A 22,287-nucleotide genomic window follows, 5' to 3' on the forward strand; every position below is an offset into this window, starting at 1 on the left:
CTCTGATATTCATTGTCAACAATTTGGACAATTTAGTTGTTGAAAAAGCTAGAAATTGGCTATCAATACCCATTAGCGGCTGTGTGCCTAAAATACTTGGTCTACTTTTGATTGGGGGTCATAATATTTTTTCACTCAAGGACAGCGTTGCGAAGGAGATTAAAACTCCGCAATTATTTCAAAACAAATTCAAATTATGAAATTGTTGTCTTAGGAGTGAAACATCGTTTGACTATTACACTATGCTTTCTGATTCAAGTTCAACATATCAGCCACTAAAAAAGTTGGGAAATGATCGAATAGCTTCTAGCCTTATCTACTTTGTCCTGTTTCAAAGTCAAGTTTCCTTAAGCAAGTCGGCAACAAATAACACACTGGTCAAAGAAACTAAATTCACTATTAGATACCCCACTCAAATTTGCAGAATAAACTTAATTTAACAACTGCCAACCAACGCAAATTTATTTAGAGAAAGTAAGATACTCAAACACCTATGTTCTCTTTGTGGCGCTAAACAAACAGACATGTAATGTCAACTGTGGATCCGTAATGCGACACGACAAGATATTGACCGAAATCGTTGATTGTTTGTTGTCATGACGTAAGGAAGATTGCCTGATATTCGCAGATATCAAAAATGAAAGAGTTGTGCCATTGTCGCTACTGTTGTCAGTTTTCGTCCAGACATGGCAATCTTCAGATCTGTGCGACATTTTCTTCTCCAGGTAACTCATCAACATATTTCTGCAACCCTATCGCATCGCTCCCATGACACTGACTACTTTTGGAATCGTGCGTGTTTTGTGCATCTTATTTTAAAACTCTTTGAGAGCAGCATTCGATCTTTGGGGACTGTGATATCAATCAAGAGGCATTTCCTGCTATTTCTGTAGATGAATCTAATATCCGGTCAGTTGTAGGCGATCAGTAGATGTGGTCGCTTTGTGCAGGAGAGTCGTATTGTTATATCATCTCATAATAATAATAATGGGAACAGATCTTTTATTTTTCATCAAATGCGTAAAGTCAGTAATTAGTTAATTAACAGAGAAATAGTCATGATTAAAATAAAATTAAATTTAAATAAAATTTAAATAAAATCATAATCATCATAGTTAGTCATCATTGCTCTTTATTTAAAATAAAATAAGTACAGCGATGATAAGATAGTTATGAAAATTGATTCACGCATTGTTCCGATCACAATATATAGCATATGATGATGATATCACACTGCTAATTAAACTTTGGAGAAAATATTCGGTCCAATCAATTTTAATCAAAGACAAATTGAAAGAATTGTAAAACCCTATGGGCGATAATTCAAAAGAATTTATTAAAACAGTATAATGACTAAAATTGTTCAACAGGTTGTTTTTGAGATTGCTTGTATATTTGTCGAGTTTGTATTGCCTGGACTTGACAAAGTTTGTTTCGTGGCAAATGGTTAGTTCAAGTATTTCAATCGTATTGTTGCTGAGAATGGCGATGTCTGGTCTAAGCGATCTGAATAGTTCTGATAGTGGACGTGTCGCATCATCCTCTACATCCGCGAAGATGGCGATATTCGGACCAGCACATGCTTTGATATTGTTGATGATTATTGAGAAAACTTTGTTGTGGCGATTTAAGTATCGTTTGAGTGCTGCCGTTGAGCTACAATTTGAGAACACGTGTTTATTAGTTTGTCTCACGTTGCAAAGAGGGCATAATGCATTGGTTGTTTTGCCCCATCTTTGAAGGTTAGCGTTTGTAGGCAGTTGTTGTGTAATATATTTTCTTATAAATTTATAAAGGACTTCGGATAGTTTTACTGTCGATTTAGACCATCGTGCAATCTCTGAGTTGTGGATATTTTCATTTACTGATTTGACCAGAGCTACTTGACACTGCTATCGACAGGTAGTTCAGGTCCCTCTGATGACGTTGTCGTTTGAGAGCTTCTAGTGCTGCTTAATATCTACATTCTCCGGAATTAGATTGTCAACTTTTCTGTAAGTGTTACATGTTTCGTTCCAGAGAGATTTTATTTCATCGCTTGCGTTTCGTTTAAAGTAACCACGGAGTTTCATCCTCGCTATTTCAGCATGGCACTTTAGCTATTTTACGTTGAGGCTTCAATATTTGTAGGGCAGAGATAACATTTCTGCGACGCAGCTGCTTACAGGCATGGTCAGCCAATCTCTCAGCCAATCAGATTTATTATAAAAAAATTATTATTATCATTATCAATATAAAAGTTATTATTATTATTATCATCACTATCAATATGAAGTTTTATCTAAAATTATTATTATTGCTGTTATTATTATTATTAAAAAATATAGTCAGCCAAAAAAATATTTTTTTATTTTAAAAGAATCACTTGTTAATTAAACTGCATTATTTTTAAATTTCTGCATAAAGAGTCATTAAATATTTTGATAAATGCAGGTTACTGCTTAGGTTCAGCACCTCTGAGTATAACATAGAGCAGCAATATAATATAAATTATCAATATATAAATTACCAATGGCAGAATGCTGCCACCACACAACAGAATCTCAGCGCCATCTTTAAACAAATTTAAAATTGAAACGTTAGGGCATCCAATTTTATTTATTTTTCCAGACTAACAACGTCCCAACTTCATGAAAAAATTATAATTTTAAAATAAAAATATGACAGAACTGAAAATATAGTGAATGTCTAATAGAAGCCTATAGGACAGTGATAACATAACATGCAGTTGAACGAATGACAACGTCATCACTCATGCAGTACTTACAGCTTTCTGGCAGTTTGCACAAAAATGAACATTATTCAGTTAATAATTATTTTATTTATTTTCAATATATTTTAAATTTCATTGCAGTTTAGATTTGATTGGTGATCCAAGGAAAAGGACAAAAATAAGATAAACTTCTAAAGAAATTGCGCCATTATAGTTCTTACATTCAACATATCTTTTTTATATTAAAGACTAAAAAGAATATTATTAAAAAATATTATAAATTTTATTGTTACTTGAGAACTATATTTAATATAATTGTTTATTTAATATAATTGTTTTATTGTAGTTATTTTAAAATTATTATATTAAAATGGCTTCAATTAAATCATTATGATTATTTGTTGCATAATACGTTTTTTGCAGACAAACCGACACCACACACATAAGCACACCACACACACACACAAACATACATACATACATTTATATGTTAAATTAATGACTAAGCTTTTTACAATGAAATCTCAAAAAACTTCTTAACTAAACCTAAATTGTCAAAAAATATTTAAAGCCTTAAATGAAATAAAATAACAAGGACAATTCTAATTATAAAATAAATGTGTGTAACAATATGTGGAAGGGTTTGACGCAAAAACCAATAAATATAAATATTGTTTTACTTTTGATCGAAATTATCAGATTCGTACGCTTCTTTTTCAGGTTTTCTCACTTTGTGTTTATTATTTTTTTACGTTCATAGTCCAAATTGTGAATCTAAATTAAATTGACTGGCGTGGAATATTTCCACCCGGCATTTCAAAATAAAATCAATCAGATTGCACCGTGAAATCCATTTTGAAGACTAATATAACTAAACTCAGAGAAGAAAAAGACTAAATATCTAGACTTCATGTAACGTTAAAATTTGATTCACAATTTGGATTACAAACATAAGAACCTAATAAAAAAGTTAGGTAACAAAATAACAAAACATCATGACTCGATTGAATTTAGCAAAATATTGTTATAACCGTGCTACCGAACGCACTAGATTCTAGCGTATTCTAGAATGTTCTAGTGACTGGAGCATTCTAGAGTATGCTAGAATCGCACCATCTGGAAGAATCTAGAAACGACGCTTGCGAAGAGTATATAAGCGCACGTCGCAAGAAGATTAGTGAAATCCGTGATTAATGAAATTCGTGATTTTGTGATTTCGTGAATAGCGATTCCAGTGGCGTCACTAGGGGGGTGCGGGGGGTGCGGACCGCACCGGGTGACACCCTCACAGGGGGTGACACCAAAATATCACTGTATATGTTTTTATGTCCCTCCATGAAATTATACTTATCATTAATTTAGCCTAACCCGCCCAGCGCCCAGAAATGTATTATGAATAAAATTTTTTTCGTTCAAATCATTTTTGTATTCGACATTTATACCATTCAAATTCGACGTCCGAATTATTAAGCGCCGCGGCCGAGCACATTTAACTTGTTCGTGTTTATAAATTTTGCTAAGAATGCTGTATGTCTATGGGGTGTCATGAGAGGGGTGACACCATGAGTTACCGCACCGGGTGACACCAACCCTAGTGACGCCACTGAGCGATTCGGTGAATTATTTAAAGCGATATTTGATTTGTTTGTTGACGTTGTCATAGCGATAGATTTTAAGCAATTTAAAAGTTAATTGTTGCGTTAATTTGAATTTGCTACCGTGTTTCCTCATATATAAGACATCCCTCAAATATAAGACCTAGCACGTTTTTTGTCTATTTTTCTAATATAAGCCCTCCCTCGAATATAAGCCCTCCCTCGATTATAATTTCTAGTATGAATCAGCTGACAACAACAAAAACTTCTGTCAAAACCACACCGGAAACGTCAACTGCTGCAAGATTTTTCGTTTTTCGAGGATTTTTCGTTGTTCGAACTGTTTTTCCTCCTTCAAGCATATCCTGAGGTTACAAAGCTGTCAAAGTAAGGGTTATTTTTTCTATTTAAATAAACTATTTTGTAACATTTTGCCCATATTTAAGATGAGTGGCAAGAGGAAAAGTTACTCTGTCGAATACAAAAAAGGAATTGTGGAAGAATGCAGAGATCAAAATATTACTGCATTTTGCAAAGAGAAGAAGTTGGACGTACGAATGGTTAGGAAATGGCGAGCACAGTATGATGATCTCAATCAAAAGGTTGAAGATGGGCAGGCAAAAAAAAGAAAATGTGGCTCTGGAAATTGTCCATTCTTTCCAGAGTTAGAAGACATCATCTTTGACTGGATTGCTGAGAAGAGAGAAAACCGTATGGTTGTGCGCAGAGCTGAGATTCAAGCTTTTGCTCTCGAGATGGCTCCTACACTTGACATCCCTCCTGAGGAGTTCAAAGCTTCAAAATGTTGGCTGGATCGCTTCCTTCAGCGGTATGAACTCTCACTACGAAGATCAACAACACTGTTCAAGCTTGAGGATAAAGAAGCTGTCAAGAGAGCTCTCATGTTCAAGTCTTTCATGGATGGTTTGGATTTTTCAAAGTATCAGCTTTCCAACATGATTGCTATGGATGAGACTGCTGTTTACATGGGTCAGGACACTCAAAAGACAGTCGACTTCAGAGGAGCTTCATCAATTTATGTACCATCAACTGGATATGAAAGTGCACGCGTCACCTGCATTTTGGCAATTCGTCTGGATGGGAAGAAAGCTGCTCCACTTCTTATTACCAAAGGAAAGAAAGAAAAGATTGAATGCCAGGGAGGAGTTTATGTCTTGGAATCAGAAAAGGCATGGAGTACGCAGAATGTAATAAGAAAATGGGTGGACCTTATGCTGCCACTTGTTTTAAGAGGAAGTCAACGAGGTCTCCTCATTTGGGACTCTGCAAGCACTCATCGTGCAAAGGATATGAAAAACTTCTTGGCAGAAAGAAGGGTTGATCAGGTTATGATCCCAGCAGGGATGACTGCTTACCTCCAGACCTTGGACATTGCAATAAACATGCCTTTCAAGGATTACCTCAGACTTGAAATCAATGATTATATTGAGAATAGGATGTCAAGGAACAAAAATAACAACTTCGTGAAGCCTAATCTGCAGGAGGTAGTCTCTTGGGTAAGGAATGCATGGGGCAAAGTCACTGATAGCTGTGTTGCAAAGGCTCTGAAAGCAGGGTACTTGGACAAAACATCGCCATTTGAAGCGAGCAACATCGCAAAACACGATAGATTGGGACCTATGATACTGAAGGAGCTGGAGTCAAATGAAATCTTGGCTGGAATTCAAGGTCTTGATCTGGAAGAAAATGATGATATCCCAGAAGATGATGATCTTATTGTATTTGAATAAAATATTATTGTATTTGGGAAAAATAAATGATGTCGAAAAAATTGGCATAATAATATAAGCCCTCCCTCGAATATAAGACCTAGGGCAATTTTTGGGAAAAAATTAATATAAGACCCTGTCTTATATTCGAGGAAACACGGTAGAAATAAACGATTAGTTGATTTCTTCTGTAAATAAAGTTTAATAACTAATAACTGTTTGGAGTATTTTATTCAATCGAAGATTTGAACCCGTCGCTTCGTAAATCGAATACGACAGCGAGTATTATAACAATATGTATCAAAAATTTATCTTTCCAATATATATATATATATATATATATATATATATATACATACATATATATATATATGTATATATATATATATACATATATATATATATATATATATATTATTTCTTTTTAATTTATTAATTTCAGAGAAATTAGACATTTTATTGTTTTTTTTTTTAAAATTTTATGTTGAATGTTGAAATAGTGTTGAATTTTTGAAATATATATATATATATATATATATATATATATATATATATATATATATATATATATATATATATATATGTAACAGACTGCTGTTAACGCAACATTTCAAAAATTGAAACACTGCTTTCAACATTGTTCAACTTTTTTATATTTCTTTTTAATTTATTAATGTCAGAGAATTTGCAATTGGAACATCATCAATAGTGACAACCCTAACAACAACATCAACAACACCAACAACAACATCAACAACAACAGCATCAACAATAACAACAACAACAACAGTGCCAATGCTACCAATGATACCAATGATACAAAGATACCAATGCTACAACCCACAGCGCAAATATCAGTTGCAATTGGAACATCATCAATAGTGACAACCCTAAAACCAACATCAACAACACCAACAACAACATCAACAACAACAGCATCAACAATAACAACAACAACAACAGTGCCAACACTGTAGATACCAATGCTACAACCCACAGCGCAAATATCAGTTGCAATTGGAACATCATCAATTGTGACAACCCTAACAACAACATCAACAACACCAACAACAACATCAACAACAACAGCATCAACAATAACAACAACAACAACAGTGCCAACACTGTAGATACCAATGCTACATCCCACAGCGCAAATATCAGTTGCAATTGGAACATCATCAATAGTGACAACCCTAACAACAACATCAACAACACCAACAGCAACATCAACAACAACAGCATCAACAATAACAACAACAACAACAGTGCCAACACTGTATATACCAATGCTACAACCCACAGCGCAAATATCACTTGCAAATGGAACATCATCACAAGAAGCAAGAAGAACCACTGCGATGATAATAATAATAATAACGTTAACAATAATAATAATAATAATGTTTTTAAATATTGTCAAAAAAATATTAATAATATGTAGTTAATTAAATAAATTAATTCGCGCTTCTCGGCTGAGCGTTGATATTTACCTTAACAACCATAACATAAACAATCTTGCCGTTAAAAAATTTTAAAAAATTTTAAAAATCGCGTTTTATATTGTTTATAGTTATTAAATTTACTTCATTGGTTTTCTGTTTTAATTAAATAATTTATATAAATTAATAATTACTTGTTCTTTCTTATCAAATATCTTACATACCTTATATATAATGCACTGAAGATGAGTTATCTATAACTCGAAATAGCTATTTGCAAATTTATTTAATAAAAATTTTTAAAAAACAATAAAATGTCTAATTTCTCTGACATTAATAAATTAAAAAGAAATATAAAAAAGTTGAACAATGTTGAAAGTAGTGTTGAATTTTTGAAATATATATATATATATATATATATGTGTGTGTGTGTGTGTGTGTGTGTATGTGTGTGTGTGTGTGTGTTTGTATGCTGATAGAATAACATTACGTGTATATAATATATTTTTTTATAATAATAATAATAGCAGTATAAAAATATCATTTGATGAGCGGAAAGTCCTGTGCAGTGCGGAATATCAGGAACACCTAGGATCAATTTCAAAAAAAAATTACTTGGATGCAAAAACATGCTTACGAGCGGGCGAGGATCTCAACGCATTGGAATCCATCATCCAGTCATTGCGTCGCAGAATGCAAACAATTTACTACTAGGCTATCTTAATAGAGTGTTCGTGTGTGTGCTCTTATGTATATATATATATATATATATATATATATATATATATATATATTTACACACACAAATGTATAATTTCTAGTCAAAAAGAATTTCTAAATATAATGCTGTTATTTATGATATTTGGTTTTTATTTAATTTAAAATCTGTAAACGGTCAACTGACTAATGACCAAATATGTTGATTATAAAAACATTTATATATAAATTATCAAATGGTCTTAGCGTAGTATTTAGATGTAAACTGTTTGAGATTTTTAAATATAATTCTTTTTTATACTTTTATGATCTTCTTGTCAATTTTTCAGTCGATAAATCATTTAATTTTTATTAATTTTTTTAATAACCAAATACGACCAAAAAAAGTTTACATTTCTCATGTTCTTGGGAAACAAACGAAATGAAATTAACTTAAGAAATTATTCAAAAAACATCTTATAATGCACAAAGTAAAATTAGATAACAAAATAACAAAAACATCTTAACGTCTTATAATGCAAAAATTAAAAAAAATTTCACTGATAATAAGCAAGGAAGTTGCTCTGAATAAAAAAATATTGAACTGACCAATCGCGTACATTCCTCGTTTGTTGATCTTTCCAAATAAGTTTTATCTCCAAGTTTGCACTTTTTGTTGAGGAGGGCTTCAACGTCGCATGTACGCTGCTCGGCCCTGGTCACTCTGTCCTTGAAGACATCCAGCAACAACTGGTACCTCTCAGGTATAGGGCTTCTGTCGGTGGGGTTGTTGTTTCGTGAGTTTAGTCAATTGAAATTCAATTTATATATATATATATATATATATATATATATATATATATATATATATATATATATATATATATATATATATGTATATATAATAACAAGCAAAATATCAGAATACACGGCTTAACTTTCGCACAATGTTCACTTTCTCTCACCGCAACCCAATCAAAAATCCATCCGAAACCAACTTATTAAAATTACTTTCAAGGACCAATAGTGATCAAAACAAAGAAGAATGAATGCAAATTGAAGCATTAATAGATCGACAATTTAATACATTTGTCCAATCTGGACTCCAAACTCATTAAAATCAATTTCACAAAATCTACAAATATTTCAAGACAAAATCCTCTAAACAGCAACAGTCATCTACAACATCACTTCACAAAACATATACACCGTTAAAGAAAGATACCTAGCGCTAAACACAGCAATTCAAAACTTTCAATATAATGTCGCGAAATAAAACATGCCATAACAAGACCCAGCATATTAGCAAGCATCAAACGAAAAACTCTCTTCAAGCGCAATATCAAAATTTAATTCGCAGTTTATTCACGCACGCAACAATAGCCGAAGAAACATAGCAATCAGACAAACGCATACAAGTTTGGTCAAACAATAACTACCCACTATCAATCTATCTCAACAGAAGACATCCTTCAAAGTCAATAGTCATTCAATAGTACTATATATCTTACAAAGAAAAAAATTCAAAAAAGTCAGGAAAAATAATTTGGTGGATCCGTCTTAATCACAATGTCGACACCGACATTGCAAGAAATATTATTATATTAATACAAAAGGCATACATGTGACAGCAAAATTTTAAAAACTGTTAAAATTTTGGTCTGTAAAAAAAGAAGAAAACAAGTCTACATCTAATGCTTGTGAACAATTGAGCAGATGGTTTTCATTTTATTACACACATTATACGCCCCATCGGATGCACTTTAGATGATTCTGGTTTGCCAAAATTATTTATACATTTGCATGTCTGGTTACTACTTTCGCAGATTTTTTTTTACCATAACTTTTTTAAAGGAAGCAGAATCATATTTAAATAGTATTACATTTTAATCTGACAAATATTTGCAAAAATCTGATGTTTCGAAGTATTGGTTTTCTTTGTTCCACTCGTGTGTGCATCGTCTGGTATGGATCATTTATATAGCCCCCCATGTTCAACTTTGTACTGTTTGATGATAATTTTAAGATGTGATTTCAACTTTCTTGTTACAACTTAGTAGTAAGTTAATGTTGGTTTCGCATGAAATAATTTTAAAATGTCATAAAACGAATGAAATTGTAAAAAGTAAAATTTTTGTGACGTCATGATGTAGACGTACTTGATTGGCGGAAACAACGTGTCTCGTTCAACATCAACAATAATGATTATGATGGTGATGTGATGATGATGATAACGTTTATTAACATTTTTTATTTAAAATATATTTCGTCAATTATTGCCAAAATTAATTTTTTAATCCTTGTGCTACTCTAACGGTGTTTTTTTGTATCTTTGTTTCGTTCAAAAATAATCGTTCAACGCGATTTATTATACAATAAATTATAATTTTTTTCAATATTTGAAGAGTTTTAACAATTGTTTGTTTACGTACAACCGTATTTCAGCCAAATCATTATTTTCATATTTTATAAAATTGCTACACTTCCGCACGTCAAAACTGCCCATACATGAGGTAACATCATTTGGATGTTTTTAAATTTTTGCTTGTGAAAATATGTGAAATGTTTGCTAATGTCATTTTTTTAATTTCAAACAAAATTTTCCAGCATTTAAAAACTGAACTATACATGAAAGAAATGACGGCACAGCAATGGGTTTGGGAAATTTGTTGCAATATGGAGGGAATTCAAATTTTAACGACATCTTGTATCATTAAGTTCAATGTAAATATTTACAATAGCCTAAAAAACCAACAAAACCATCAAAGAAGAACAGTGCATATTTGTATTTTCTAGTTTTTAATTATTTGAAACACTAGCAAGCTTCAACCAAATTATAAAGTTTTTTGACGTTTATAATGTTTTTTTAATTAAACTGAGTAATACGGTAATAAATTCTGTATTTTGTAGTTTAGGTTACAAAAGGACATATACTCACTGAGTATATGTCCTTTTGCAACTTAAACTACAAAATTAAAGTTAAAAGTTGGTTTCTGCTCTGATGGCAACGAAACATCATCCTGTTGTTAAGCCAGGAGCAATTAAAAAATAAAAGTGAAAACAAGCGGGATGTTATTTGGACGTTAAACAATTCCATATGACTCTCGGAAAAAAATAAAAAATTTTAATAACCGAAAGAATAAAATTTAACTAAATTAAGTAAAAATCTAAAGGCTGAATCTGTTAACGTCTGTTTTGCTTTGCACAGATATAAAGAACACTGCTAATAATACTATTCTTGTGGGAACACCCAACTGATTTGTTTAAACAATGGTAACCGCTCTTATAGTGAAAGTATTATTTAATTCACTCAGGGGTGGGCAAGCTACGGCGGCGAGTGGCATGCAGCCCACCTAGCTATTTTATGCGGCCCGCGAGGGTTTGTTCACCACAAAAAAAAGAACCACAGATCTTGCAAAAATTTCCCCCGGGTCGAAAAAATTTGCTATTTAAGTACATATGTGGCCATTCAAAAGTAAAATAGTTCTTAATGCTGCCCTCACAGCAAAAAGTTTGCCCACCCCTGGTTTAATTAGTTTACAAAAGATTTTTGAACCAGTAGGCCATGCATTTTACAATATTTATTTTTTGATTTGAAGAAATGGCACTTTGGCAGAATTGAACAATATCTGCCAGTGGAAATTTTCAGATTAGTGGAATCATTAATTGGTGGTGCGTTAATCTGCAGTGGTGTTAAGGGAAACATGCTAAAAGCCAGTTCAAATGGTTGGTCTTGGGTTTTTGTGTTTCAGACTGTGTTAAAATGTTTTGGTAAGCAATGTTTGACACTTAATTCTGTCAGTTTATTATCTGTCGTTTTCTGTTGTAATTCATAATAGATTTCAAGTTTATGGTTTGAAACAAACAAAATTGTTAGCGTTATTTTTTCATTTTTTTAGAATCTTTAGAATCTACAAACCATATTATAGTAATGTGTATTTTTTACACTAACATATAGCTTTAATCATGGTGATTAATTGAAATTAATTCAAATAAATTGAAAAGAAATACTCATGCTGGATTTATTTATTTTGTTCAATTAATTTGCAATGACTGTTTTCCGTTTTACTGCTGAATGATATCCAGACATCCTTCTTTTCCTCTCTTTGCGTAGCTATCCTTTCTGTCTATGCTTCTTCTCCTCTACTAACTTCTAACAACAACAACAACGTGTAACAACATTCAGCCTTTATATACGCGTACGTACTGACTTGTATCTACAAGCGTGTATTTATAATGGAAAGTGTAAGATACGAGCAGAATGGTGAGTACCATGTAAGATGTAAAATAAATATTTAATTAAGACCTAGTTAAATATGGAGTTTATAATAATACATGTACATCACTTCGCCGTTAACGGGAGAATGGCTACTTAAAGTTCAATTAGTTGAATGTTAGATTTGTACTTTTTGACATGAATACAGAGGAGAGCACTTAATGATAAGGCCAACAACCAACATCACAGATTGTTTTTATGCAAAATAATAATATGATCATCAGCTGTGAAATTGTTTTAGCAGCATACAAATTAATCAGCATTCCGCCATCAAGTAGATGGAATGAAAGTTTTGATGGCAAAGTCATTAGCTCGCCATTCAAAATGCGAGCGAGCATTACCAACATTAACGCATAATATGCAAGCATTAATAACACCAAAACGTGATATCTACACTTACATTAACAACATCCACATTAACAGCCTTTTCATCATTTGAGGATTATGTTATATTTGAACAGAGAAGCACATTCAACATTATAAAAATGATTCTGTTAAATTTTCATCATCTATGTTGATTCAAATCAATTGTAGGATAATGTTCAACCAAGTTAGTAGTCATTATTTTTGTGTTGCAACGTAATTTTTAACTTACAAATTTGTCGAAAGTAGTTGCCAAGTTTGTAGAACCTTCACCCTTGCACCATTCTTGCAGATTGTAAAGAATGCAACTGTTCCACATTTAAATACTTTTACATTAAAAATTCTCATTAGCAACATCATTTTTGAAATATAGTAATTAACATTTCTATGCTAATGATATGTTTTATTGAGAAACAAAAATATATATTATATATATGCACACACACACACACACACACACACACACACACACACACACACACAAACACATCATTTCAACAAGACAACCAAAAAACACGGACACACTGGATAATGAGTGAGATAAAAAAAAAAGTGAAGAAAACTAAAAAACAAACAACAAATGTGAGTTTGTGCGCGCGTGTGTGCTTTTGTAAATGTAAGTGTGTGTGAGTGTTTGATTCGTAAACAACTATCAGAAAATACTGTCGCGGGCGGTTGACAAGGAGGAGATTATGGTGACTTGTTGTCAGCCTCACCCACCACTGCATTTGTTTCCTTTCTGGTGACAGCGCGTATTTTTAAAAATTGTATTGTTTTTGAGATATAAAAAATGAACATTGATATTTTTTCACGAGCTAGAGGCAGATGGAAGGTTGTGTGTTAACAAAAAAAAAGGTTCACTGGTTGATGCTGCTGTGTGAATGCCATCTGCCTCGCTTGCTTGCTTTGTGTGAAATACATCTTGTCGTAATCATATTTTTCAATAGGTATTTCCACTATTTAAGTTATTTCAAAAATAAAAGAAAACTTATAAAAAAAATATTTTATTATCAAACAAATGAAATGAAGTCCCTTTATGTGCTCGATATCTAATTGTACGAAATATTGAAAGTCGTTTTTTATACTTCTGGGTATGTAAGTACATAAACGTTTGCACGTGTGTGTGTGTGTATGTGTGTGTGTGTAAAAAAGTGTGCGTGTGTGTGTGTGTGTGTTTGTACATGAAAGTTGGTTTTTGATGTTCCAAGCATTTATGTAAGCCATCGCAAAATCTAACTTGGTGATATATATATTTCATGCGTTGTATTAACTATTTGTTTTACTTTTGTTTTGATTTCATCACTAAAAGTTCTTTTGTTTATGTTCTATTTCGTGAATGTGATTTTAGTAATTATGATGTTCAAGTCGATGTTTCTTTGAAATTCATCCACATGGTTGTTAACGATACTCAAACATTTGGTCGCCATGCCAATGTCGGTTTCAAATTAAATTGCCGATGCCAATACCGATGTCCATTTTTGAACATATCGCTTGCAACACCAGTACCGATGCAGTACTTGCTTTTAAAAGGAGATACGTAAGAGCAGCTAATTGTTCATCCACACTAATGCATTCAGTAGTTAATAAATAACATGAGAACGACCTCATAACGATGAATGAGCAGATGAGTTGATGAGTTGCTTCAATAAGCCGGGACAGAGCAAGTTTTTAAAAAAAAACCCGTGAAAATCGGCAAAACTTAGTTTTGGATCCAAAGTTTGCCAATTAATTAAACGCGTTTATTTTTAAAAATTAAAATAATTATTAATAAATATATATATGCATTAACTTGACGCTAACAAATATATGTATCCAGTATTAAATTTTTCTCTTATCACATTAAAATTTCATAAATACGAACACAAAGAGCTCACATGTAAACGACATCAGTCGAAAGCGTGCATTGATTGCTGTTGAGATTATTTGATTGCTACACTTTGAAAGCACATCATACAGTCAATTATGCACACGTAGCAAGAGACGCGGACGCTCTTGCAGGCAGGCGTTCGTCGGTACCCGATATAAAAGTCGCTTGATTGTACAACCATCTTCCCAAAATAAAAATGACACTTACAATGTAAATGTCTTGTAAATGGAAAATGTTTATGACTAATTCCAAAAATGACTCGTACGTGCTGCAAAAATTAAATCATGATTATTAGGTTGTTTTAAGTTGTATAACAATTACAATCATTATTTTTCAAAAATCATTCGGCAGATATTTATGAAATATTAATAAAAAAAATTTCAATTAAAAAATAATTAAATGTAAACATTTTATTGCCGTTTGGAAAACCTGTCACTTGTTTACTAGCAATATTTTAATTGTTTTCTAAATTCTTGTTTCGATTTCAAAGTAGAACATTTTTAATCCATTGATGCTTTTAGAAAAATATTTTTTTCTGACATTAGTTTAATCATTTTATTTTATCATTTTGCATCGTTAAAATTTTGATGAAACTCGAAACGCAAAACATAAAACGTAGCCCCAACAGGAATTTAGAAAATCTCATCAAATCAAAACTCTGTCCGTGTGGAATGAATGAAGGATGGATGTTACCAAACAGTTGCATGGGTTCTAAAACTCACCGTTCAAAATTATTCAGCAATTTTTTAATTCTTCATTAATTTTTTCAACAATATATATTTTGCCTTAGTTTCAAAAAACTCAAATAATAAATAATACATGATTCTCTGCTAGAAGTGTTTTTAAAAGTTAAGTACGCCTTCTTCATACACTGTTTTGTTCTGCAAGAATTATTACAAAAGAAACTTGGAAATGAATTAGGAGTCACTTGGATATTGCTGCCATACTCCCGCAGGACGACTTGTCATGTAACGTGACAAAAAATATTTTTTTTTAATAAATAACCACACTTTTTAAAATTGTACACATCTTAACCATCTATAACAGACTTTAATTTAACAATAATCTTTTTTTTATGTCATTTGCGACTAACAATGAAAACGCTGAGCATATACAAATTGATGTTTCATCACAAAGCTACATTAAAAATGGAAAAATTTGTTTTCAGAATGATAAATTAAATTCATTATTGTTGATAAATTTATAAAATAATTTGTTTCGTAACAAATCTAGAAATCTGTAACACTGTTTAAAAGTTAAACACGCCTTGTTCATAAACTCTCCTGTAACACTCCAACCAAACCTCAGCCCATCCAACCTCGCCACTCAACAAACGAGCTCTTATCAGATGGACGATTTTAGAACAGATGAATATTATTAGAAAATTTATGAGAGAATATTTATAGAAGCCAAATTTTTTTCAAAATAAATTCGATACGACTACACCTACGCAGTGACAACCTGACACATTTAAACAATTTTAATACGTGCAGCCGACGAGCGTGCGAACCCACACACGTACGCACACATAATAAAAATTGACTACCTAGACTACATAGTGCAGTCTCATCTCATCGTGTTTTTAGAGCAAAACATAACGGAGTTATGTCTGCCTATGAAAGTATGAAACTATCAATAACAGTTAAGTATTGTTGATCAAGTTTACCAAGGCAATCATAATTTAAATTTGACTAATAAGCTTGACGTTATTCCTAAATTTATACTTCGATGGTATCATAAAATTCAATAACAACATAATAAAAATTGTAATGCCTTTGTATTTGACTTGTCATCCAGTTATTGCAACAACTTTGCAACTTAAACGCAAGCAGCCACAACGATATCAACGTGAAAACCCAAAAGTGTTGAAATAAAAACAGAATGCAAACGTGAAGAAGTAAGCAGCAAGTCGCGGGACAAGATGATGCCTCCCAGAAGTCTCATTCAACAATTCCTGCATTCTTCATTACCTCCACTGTGTTAAATATTCATTGGCTGATCATTTTCTTCGCTATAAACAAAGAATTGTTCCTTTTTATACAAATAAAAATCATAATCGAGCAAATTTTGCAGATGCATCTTCAACAGCGTGCGATGATCTCAACAGTCCAACTTGAAGACTTACAATAATGTAACTGAATACCAAGACGACCAGCCATTAAAAATTGGAAGATGACAAGAAAGACCATCGGAGATGCTGACATCAACAGTAGAGACCCCACAAAATAAATTCTTCGTCCAATGAGTGCCATTCATCAGATCATTCAGGAGACAATCGAGGCAGCGTCGTCAGCAACAAGAAGTATCATAATGAATAAACATTTGCTGCCTCATAACTTTGCACAAACGTCAACAACTCAACAACTCAAACAACATCAACAACACAAACAACATCAACAACACAAACAACATTAACAACACAAACAACATCAACAACACAAACAACATCAACAACATCAACAGCACAAACAACATCAACAACACAAACAACATTAACAACACAAACAACATCAACAACACAAACAACATCAACAACATCAACAGCACAAACAACATCAACAGCACAAAAAACATCAACAACACAAACAACATCAACAACATCGTTCTTATGTTTCTTTGGTCATTATTTATTAAAAATATCAGTTTTCATTTTATGGCAATTCACGTCCAACAACACAAAGTTTCTGAGAGCAAATTATTATGATACATATACAAAAAATTAAAATACTGTTAAACATCATTGCTTCTACAAACTTTCAACATGAATATACACAAACAAACAAAATACACAAAACAGTCACAGACGTACATACAAATGTTCAATATAAAAAGAAACATTCAAACACACAAACACAAATGTACAACATGCATGCAGTCATACAAACACACAAATTTATAACATGCAGGCATACAAACAAACACAAATGTACAACACACAGACACACAAATGTATAAAATACAGACATAGACAAACCCAAATGTACAACATACAGACAGACACACAAACACGTATGTACAACATACAGACAGACAGACAGACAAACAAAAACAGATGTATAACATACAGACAGACAAACAAACACAGATGTACAACATACAGACAGACACACAAATACATATAACATGTAGGCAGACACACAAATACATATAGCATGTAGGCAGACACACAACAAAAATGCTCAAACGTACAACACGTAGGCATACGAACGGACACGAATGCATTCACACGCTACAAAGCAGCATCCCAATGCTAGCGCAAATATTTCCATCGTATTAATATCCCGCTAGCCAAACAAACGAAATATAATAATTTATGATCACCATTTTGCAGTTTATTTGAGAGATAGCGCAATAAAAACACGTAAGAAATGCATAATAGACAAAGTGATATCTGGCGAATGTATTGTTGAAAATTGATAAAAAATATAAATAATGTTTAGTGGATGGGTCAATTATTTATTAACTGATGATTTTCAGTCACGTGATCACTCCTCAACAAAATTGAATGTAAATCATTCCCGCCATCCGTTTATTGCTTATTAAACTAATTTGATCATCACCGCAACGTTCTTACCGTCACCACTTTAATCACCATCACCACCCCTCATGTTTTCTATGGTTATCATTCAATCACCATTATCACTGACACTCTTTAGTTCTTCATTTCATGGGCATTCACTTCATTCCACATCACCTGCAAATGGCATTACGATCAGATGGATTACAGAGCGTCAGGGTCGGAGCAGGGAGTCGGAGATTTTTGCCAGAATCGTAATTTTTTGAGGAGCCTGATATTTTTCATGCGACTCCAACACGCTGATTACAAGACATTCATCACCATTGAGTTTCATGTTCCCTTCACCACTCCACAAGTAATTTTAAACAGAATTTAAATTTAACATGGTTATCAACAGAATTCATTATTTTAAACATTTTAGCCTCGTCAGCATAAAGATATCAATCAAGAAAGCGGTCATCTGGCAGACTGTTGGCAACTTTCAATGAACGACCATTTCTATGGCCAGTTTTATTGATAAAAAAGCAATCACCCTATCAGTTGTCTGCTTACATTTTTTTAAATTAAATATTTGAATTAAGACGTTTGCGTTCCAATCTTTCTTCACTACAATCTTCGATATTTAGTAATTGAAATTTAGATTAGTGAGAATACTTACAATTTTGAAAAAATTAAGCAAAAAAAGATAAAAGATCTAAATTTGGTGCAGGAAGAGTAAAAGTTGTGATGAGTTAAATTTTCCTATTAATTAATTAATTAATTAATGTTTGTTCAAAGAAGTTAAGCTGGCGAAAATAATTTAAAATCATTTTCGTCAGTTGATGCCCAAACGACACGCTGATTTGTGGCAGCATCATTTTTCATACAACAATGTTGCCCGGTAGTTTTAAAAATAATGGACTTTTAAACATTTTGCAAAAAAATGTTGAATTTATAAGCATGTATATTAAAATATTTAGACATTATCACACATTTGTTTTGTTTCATTTCTCTACATCCTATAATATGCTTTTTCTCGCCAAAAGCAGAATTTCATATTTTTAAAATCAATTTTTATATATGCTGTTAATTCGCTAATATTTTTGATATTTCGTTTATTTGAGAACAAAAATGATTTTTTTTTATTTGCAATATACTCGACAAATCTCGAAATACCCGATGGTGGATGAATCAAAACTTCTAGCCAGCTAATTTTAATATTGGACCCCGGTGATTTGGTTTTAAATGAAACTGTCCTGCTAGGAAGTTTGATCTGATTGTGAAGAAATATAATTATAAAATATTTCTATAAAAAAACGTTTAGAAAAAACTTTTGTTTGAGAGGATGTTTTTGTGTTAATGACCGCGATGATTGAAAATGAAATTATAAAATAACTCTCACACTTCTAGTTCCATTCTTAATTTTTCTATTTAAACATTTAAAAGCTGTAAAATTTTCATATTTTTATTTGAAAATACTAAACACATGTTTTTATAGTTTGTTCAAATAACAAACATCATGGAGGTAAGGTCACAAACACTTAACTCGACTGAATCCGAGTTCAAAGTTCAACAAATATACGCTCATTTGTCTTTACGTTACAGATGCTAAAAGCATACATTTGCATTAAATTGTGAATGAAAACTAAGCAATCTAAAATAAATTAAAACATTTCAGCTGATATTTTCTGCTTACAAAAAAGTTTTTTGAATTTTTTAATACGAGGCTGAGCAAATTAAAACTAGAAGGTCGTTGTCACTCAAAAATTACGTCTATCATATGTGATATGTAAATTGGTTTCAAACGACCAAAAACATTTGCAGAAAGCAGTCCTACGGTTACGAACTCCTAACAATTAATGATTTTAATACTTTCTAATGTCCTGCATTAACAGGCGTGGATTATATTTTAGAATATTTGATCATAAAAATATTTAATGGTAGTAATATGAATAATTAAAATATAAATAATTTGAACGCAAATATTTTTTTAAAATTTGCAACTATTTTTCATTAAGTTTCAACGGATAATTAGAGTTGTAAATTTTAAAACACAATAAATCATGTGCATCATAATATTAGGAACATCCTGTGAGTTATGACATCAACAACATCCTGTGCGTCATAATATTAAGAACATCGCAACGATGAACACTCCCAACCACGAAAATTCCATTCGAAAAACTCGTCAGTCCGTCAAATTTTTATAATAAATAGAACAATAGTTTTCAACATTTAGATATATTTCAACTGTTATATTTATAGAGAAGTCGACGCTTGGATTGTTTACCATACAATGAGATTATGTGCACACGCATACATACACACATCCTATATATATATATATATATATATATATATATATGTATATATATATATATATATATATATATATATATATATATGTATTTATTTATTCATACAGTATTGTATGAATTCCTCCGAATTGTTGGCAATTGTTTACATCAATTTAAAGTGTGTCCTTTCAATTTTCTTTACTAGAATTTTCTGGAAATAGTTAAATTTGTTTAAAATAGAATTATCCAAGTTCATCAAGGAAATTTAATATAACTGTTGTTATCCAAATTCATGATTAAATTATATATAAAATTTTTTAAACTAAATTTAAAGACATACTCTAAATTGATTAACCCTCTAATGCATGACTTCTCACATTTTTTTCAAATTTTCTCAAAACTTTTTTTATTGAGAAAAACAATGAACAAAAATTGATTTTTAATAAAATTTATTCAAACAAAAAATATTCAACATTGAAATTTTGTTCTTAAGAAAGGACACTATGCACTACATGGTACATGGTTTTTCATAGGTGAGCATCACTTTGTATGGAATAATTCGAAGTATTTATCATGTAGAGTAACACAATATTTATTGCATTATTTTTGTCCTTTCCTCCCACATTGTGCACATCGTCTTTGGCCACCGTCAATGCTTCCTATGAAGTGGTTTTGCCCATCGTATCGCAAAACACGGATTTTTAATAAGCTGGAAATGGAATTTGATGCTCGATATTTCATGATGTATGTCATGGCTACTTCACGACGAAATGTCAACTGTAGGTGCTTGCAGGCTTCAGAAGACCTGTAGAGCATTTTGCAGACTGGCCTCAATCGTAAAAAAAAAAGCGCCCACCACCATTCTTTTATCTTAACATTAATACGAGTTTTGGCTATATTTTGATCCATTCTATCAGTTCCGCCCATGAAATGATTGTACTGCAATATTACATTAGGCATATTTATCTTAACCTGCTTTTTCTCTGCTGCAGACAAACGTTTAGCTTGAATTATGGGATTGACGCCAAAGCATTTGGAAATCATTGTGACTACACTATTGTCAATCCATCGACCTGCAAGCATTCCAGATTTCTTGTCCATCAAATAATCAAAAGTTTTTCATGGGTTTTTTTTCAATTTATCAATATCATTCAATGGACATTTTCCCATTCCATTTGTTCTTACAGTTCCTGTTACCAATACATTTGACAGTTTCAAATGATCAAGTAAACGTGGTGAGGTAAAAAAGTTGTCAAGTTTATAAGGTAGTCCATCTGGTAACATTTTAACCAGTTGAAAGACAACAGAACCACCAAGTCCCAAATTTTTAATGTAGTAAAAAATCAGTTCCTGGTACGGCTCATATTAGACTAAATATCCCAATTGGCTATTGCAGCACCATATTTTAAAGCCAAAACGAATCGGTTTACTACGAATAAACTGTTTTGAATTATTGCGAAATATAAATATCAGCACTTTGAAAATCATTATCTTCTTCCATCATGCTAACTACTTCAGCCACAGAATACCTTCAATCAAAATCAGAAAAATATGTAATATCTAACAATGAAGAAATAGAAATAGTTTATATACACTAATTGGTTATTATTGCACATTGTAACTGGCCAAAGTTTGGTGATATTTAGGCATGAAATACGTGATATCACGCATATAATCAAAAGAAAAATATATTTGTTTAAAATTTGTGATAAATAAGATTAGGTGAAGTTTTAAATACATTCATTACATTGCACAAACCATGTGAGCTTCAGTGGATGACGTCCTTTTAAAAGGAAATGGTAAAAATGGTAT

The 22,287-nt window shown here is 31.9% G+C and overlaps 2 protein-coding genes across 2 annotated transcripts; both read left to right on the forward strand.

Moving 5' to 3' along the window:
• Positions 1-3,344: 3,344 nt before the first annotated feature.
• On the forward strand, positions 3,345-6,059 carry HELRODRAFT_174216 (hypothetical protein; the record flags this gene model as incomplete). The annotated part of the gene is made up of 3 exons (XM_009020764.1): positions 3,345-3,433; positions 3,940-4,007; positions 5,443-6,059. 3 exons carry the CDS (start codon positions 3,345-3,347, stop codon positions 6,057-6,059), a joined length of 774 nt encoding a protein of 257 aa, XP_009019012.1.
• Positions 6,060-6,842: 783 nt separating this feature from the next.
• HELRODRAFT_174217 (hypothetical protein) lies at positions 6,843-7,482 on the forward strand (the record flags this gene model as incomplete). The annotated part of the gene is made up of 2 exons (XM_009020765.1): positions 6,843-6,919; positions 6,975-7,482. 2 exons carry the CDS (start codon positions 6,843-6,845, stop codon positions 7,480-7,482), a joined length of 585 nt encoding a protein of 194 aa, XP_009019013.1.
• Positions 7,483-22,287: the final 14,805 nt, after the last annotated feature.

This window comes from Helobdella robusta, assembly GCF_000326865.2.
Source record: "Helobdella robusta unplaced genomic scaffold HELROscaffold_29, whole genome shotgun sequence".
In the NCBI taxonomy this organism is placed as follows: Eukaryota; Metazoa; Annelida; class Clitellata; order Rhynchobdellida; family Glossiphoniidae; genus Helobdella; species Helobdella robusta.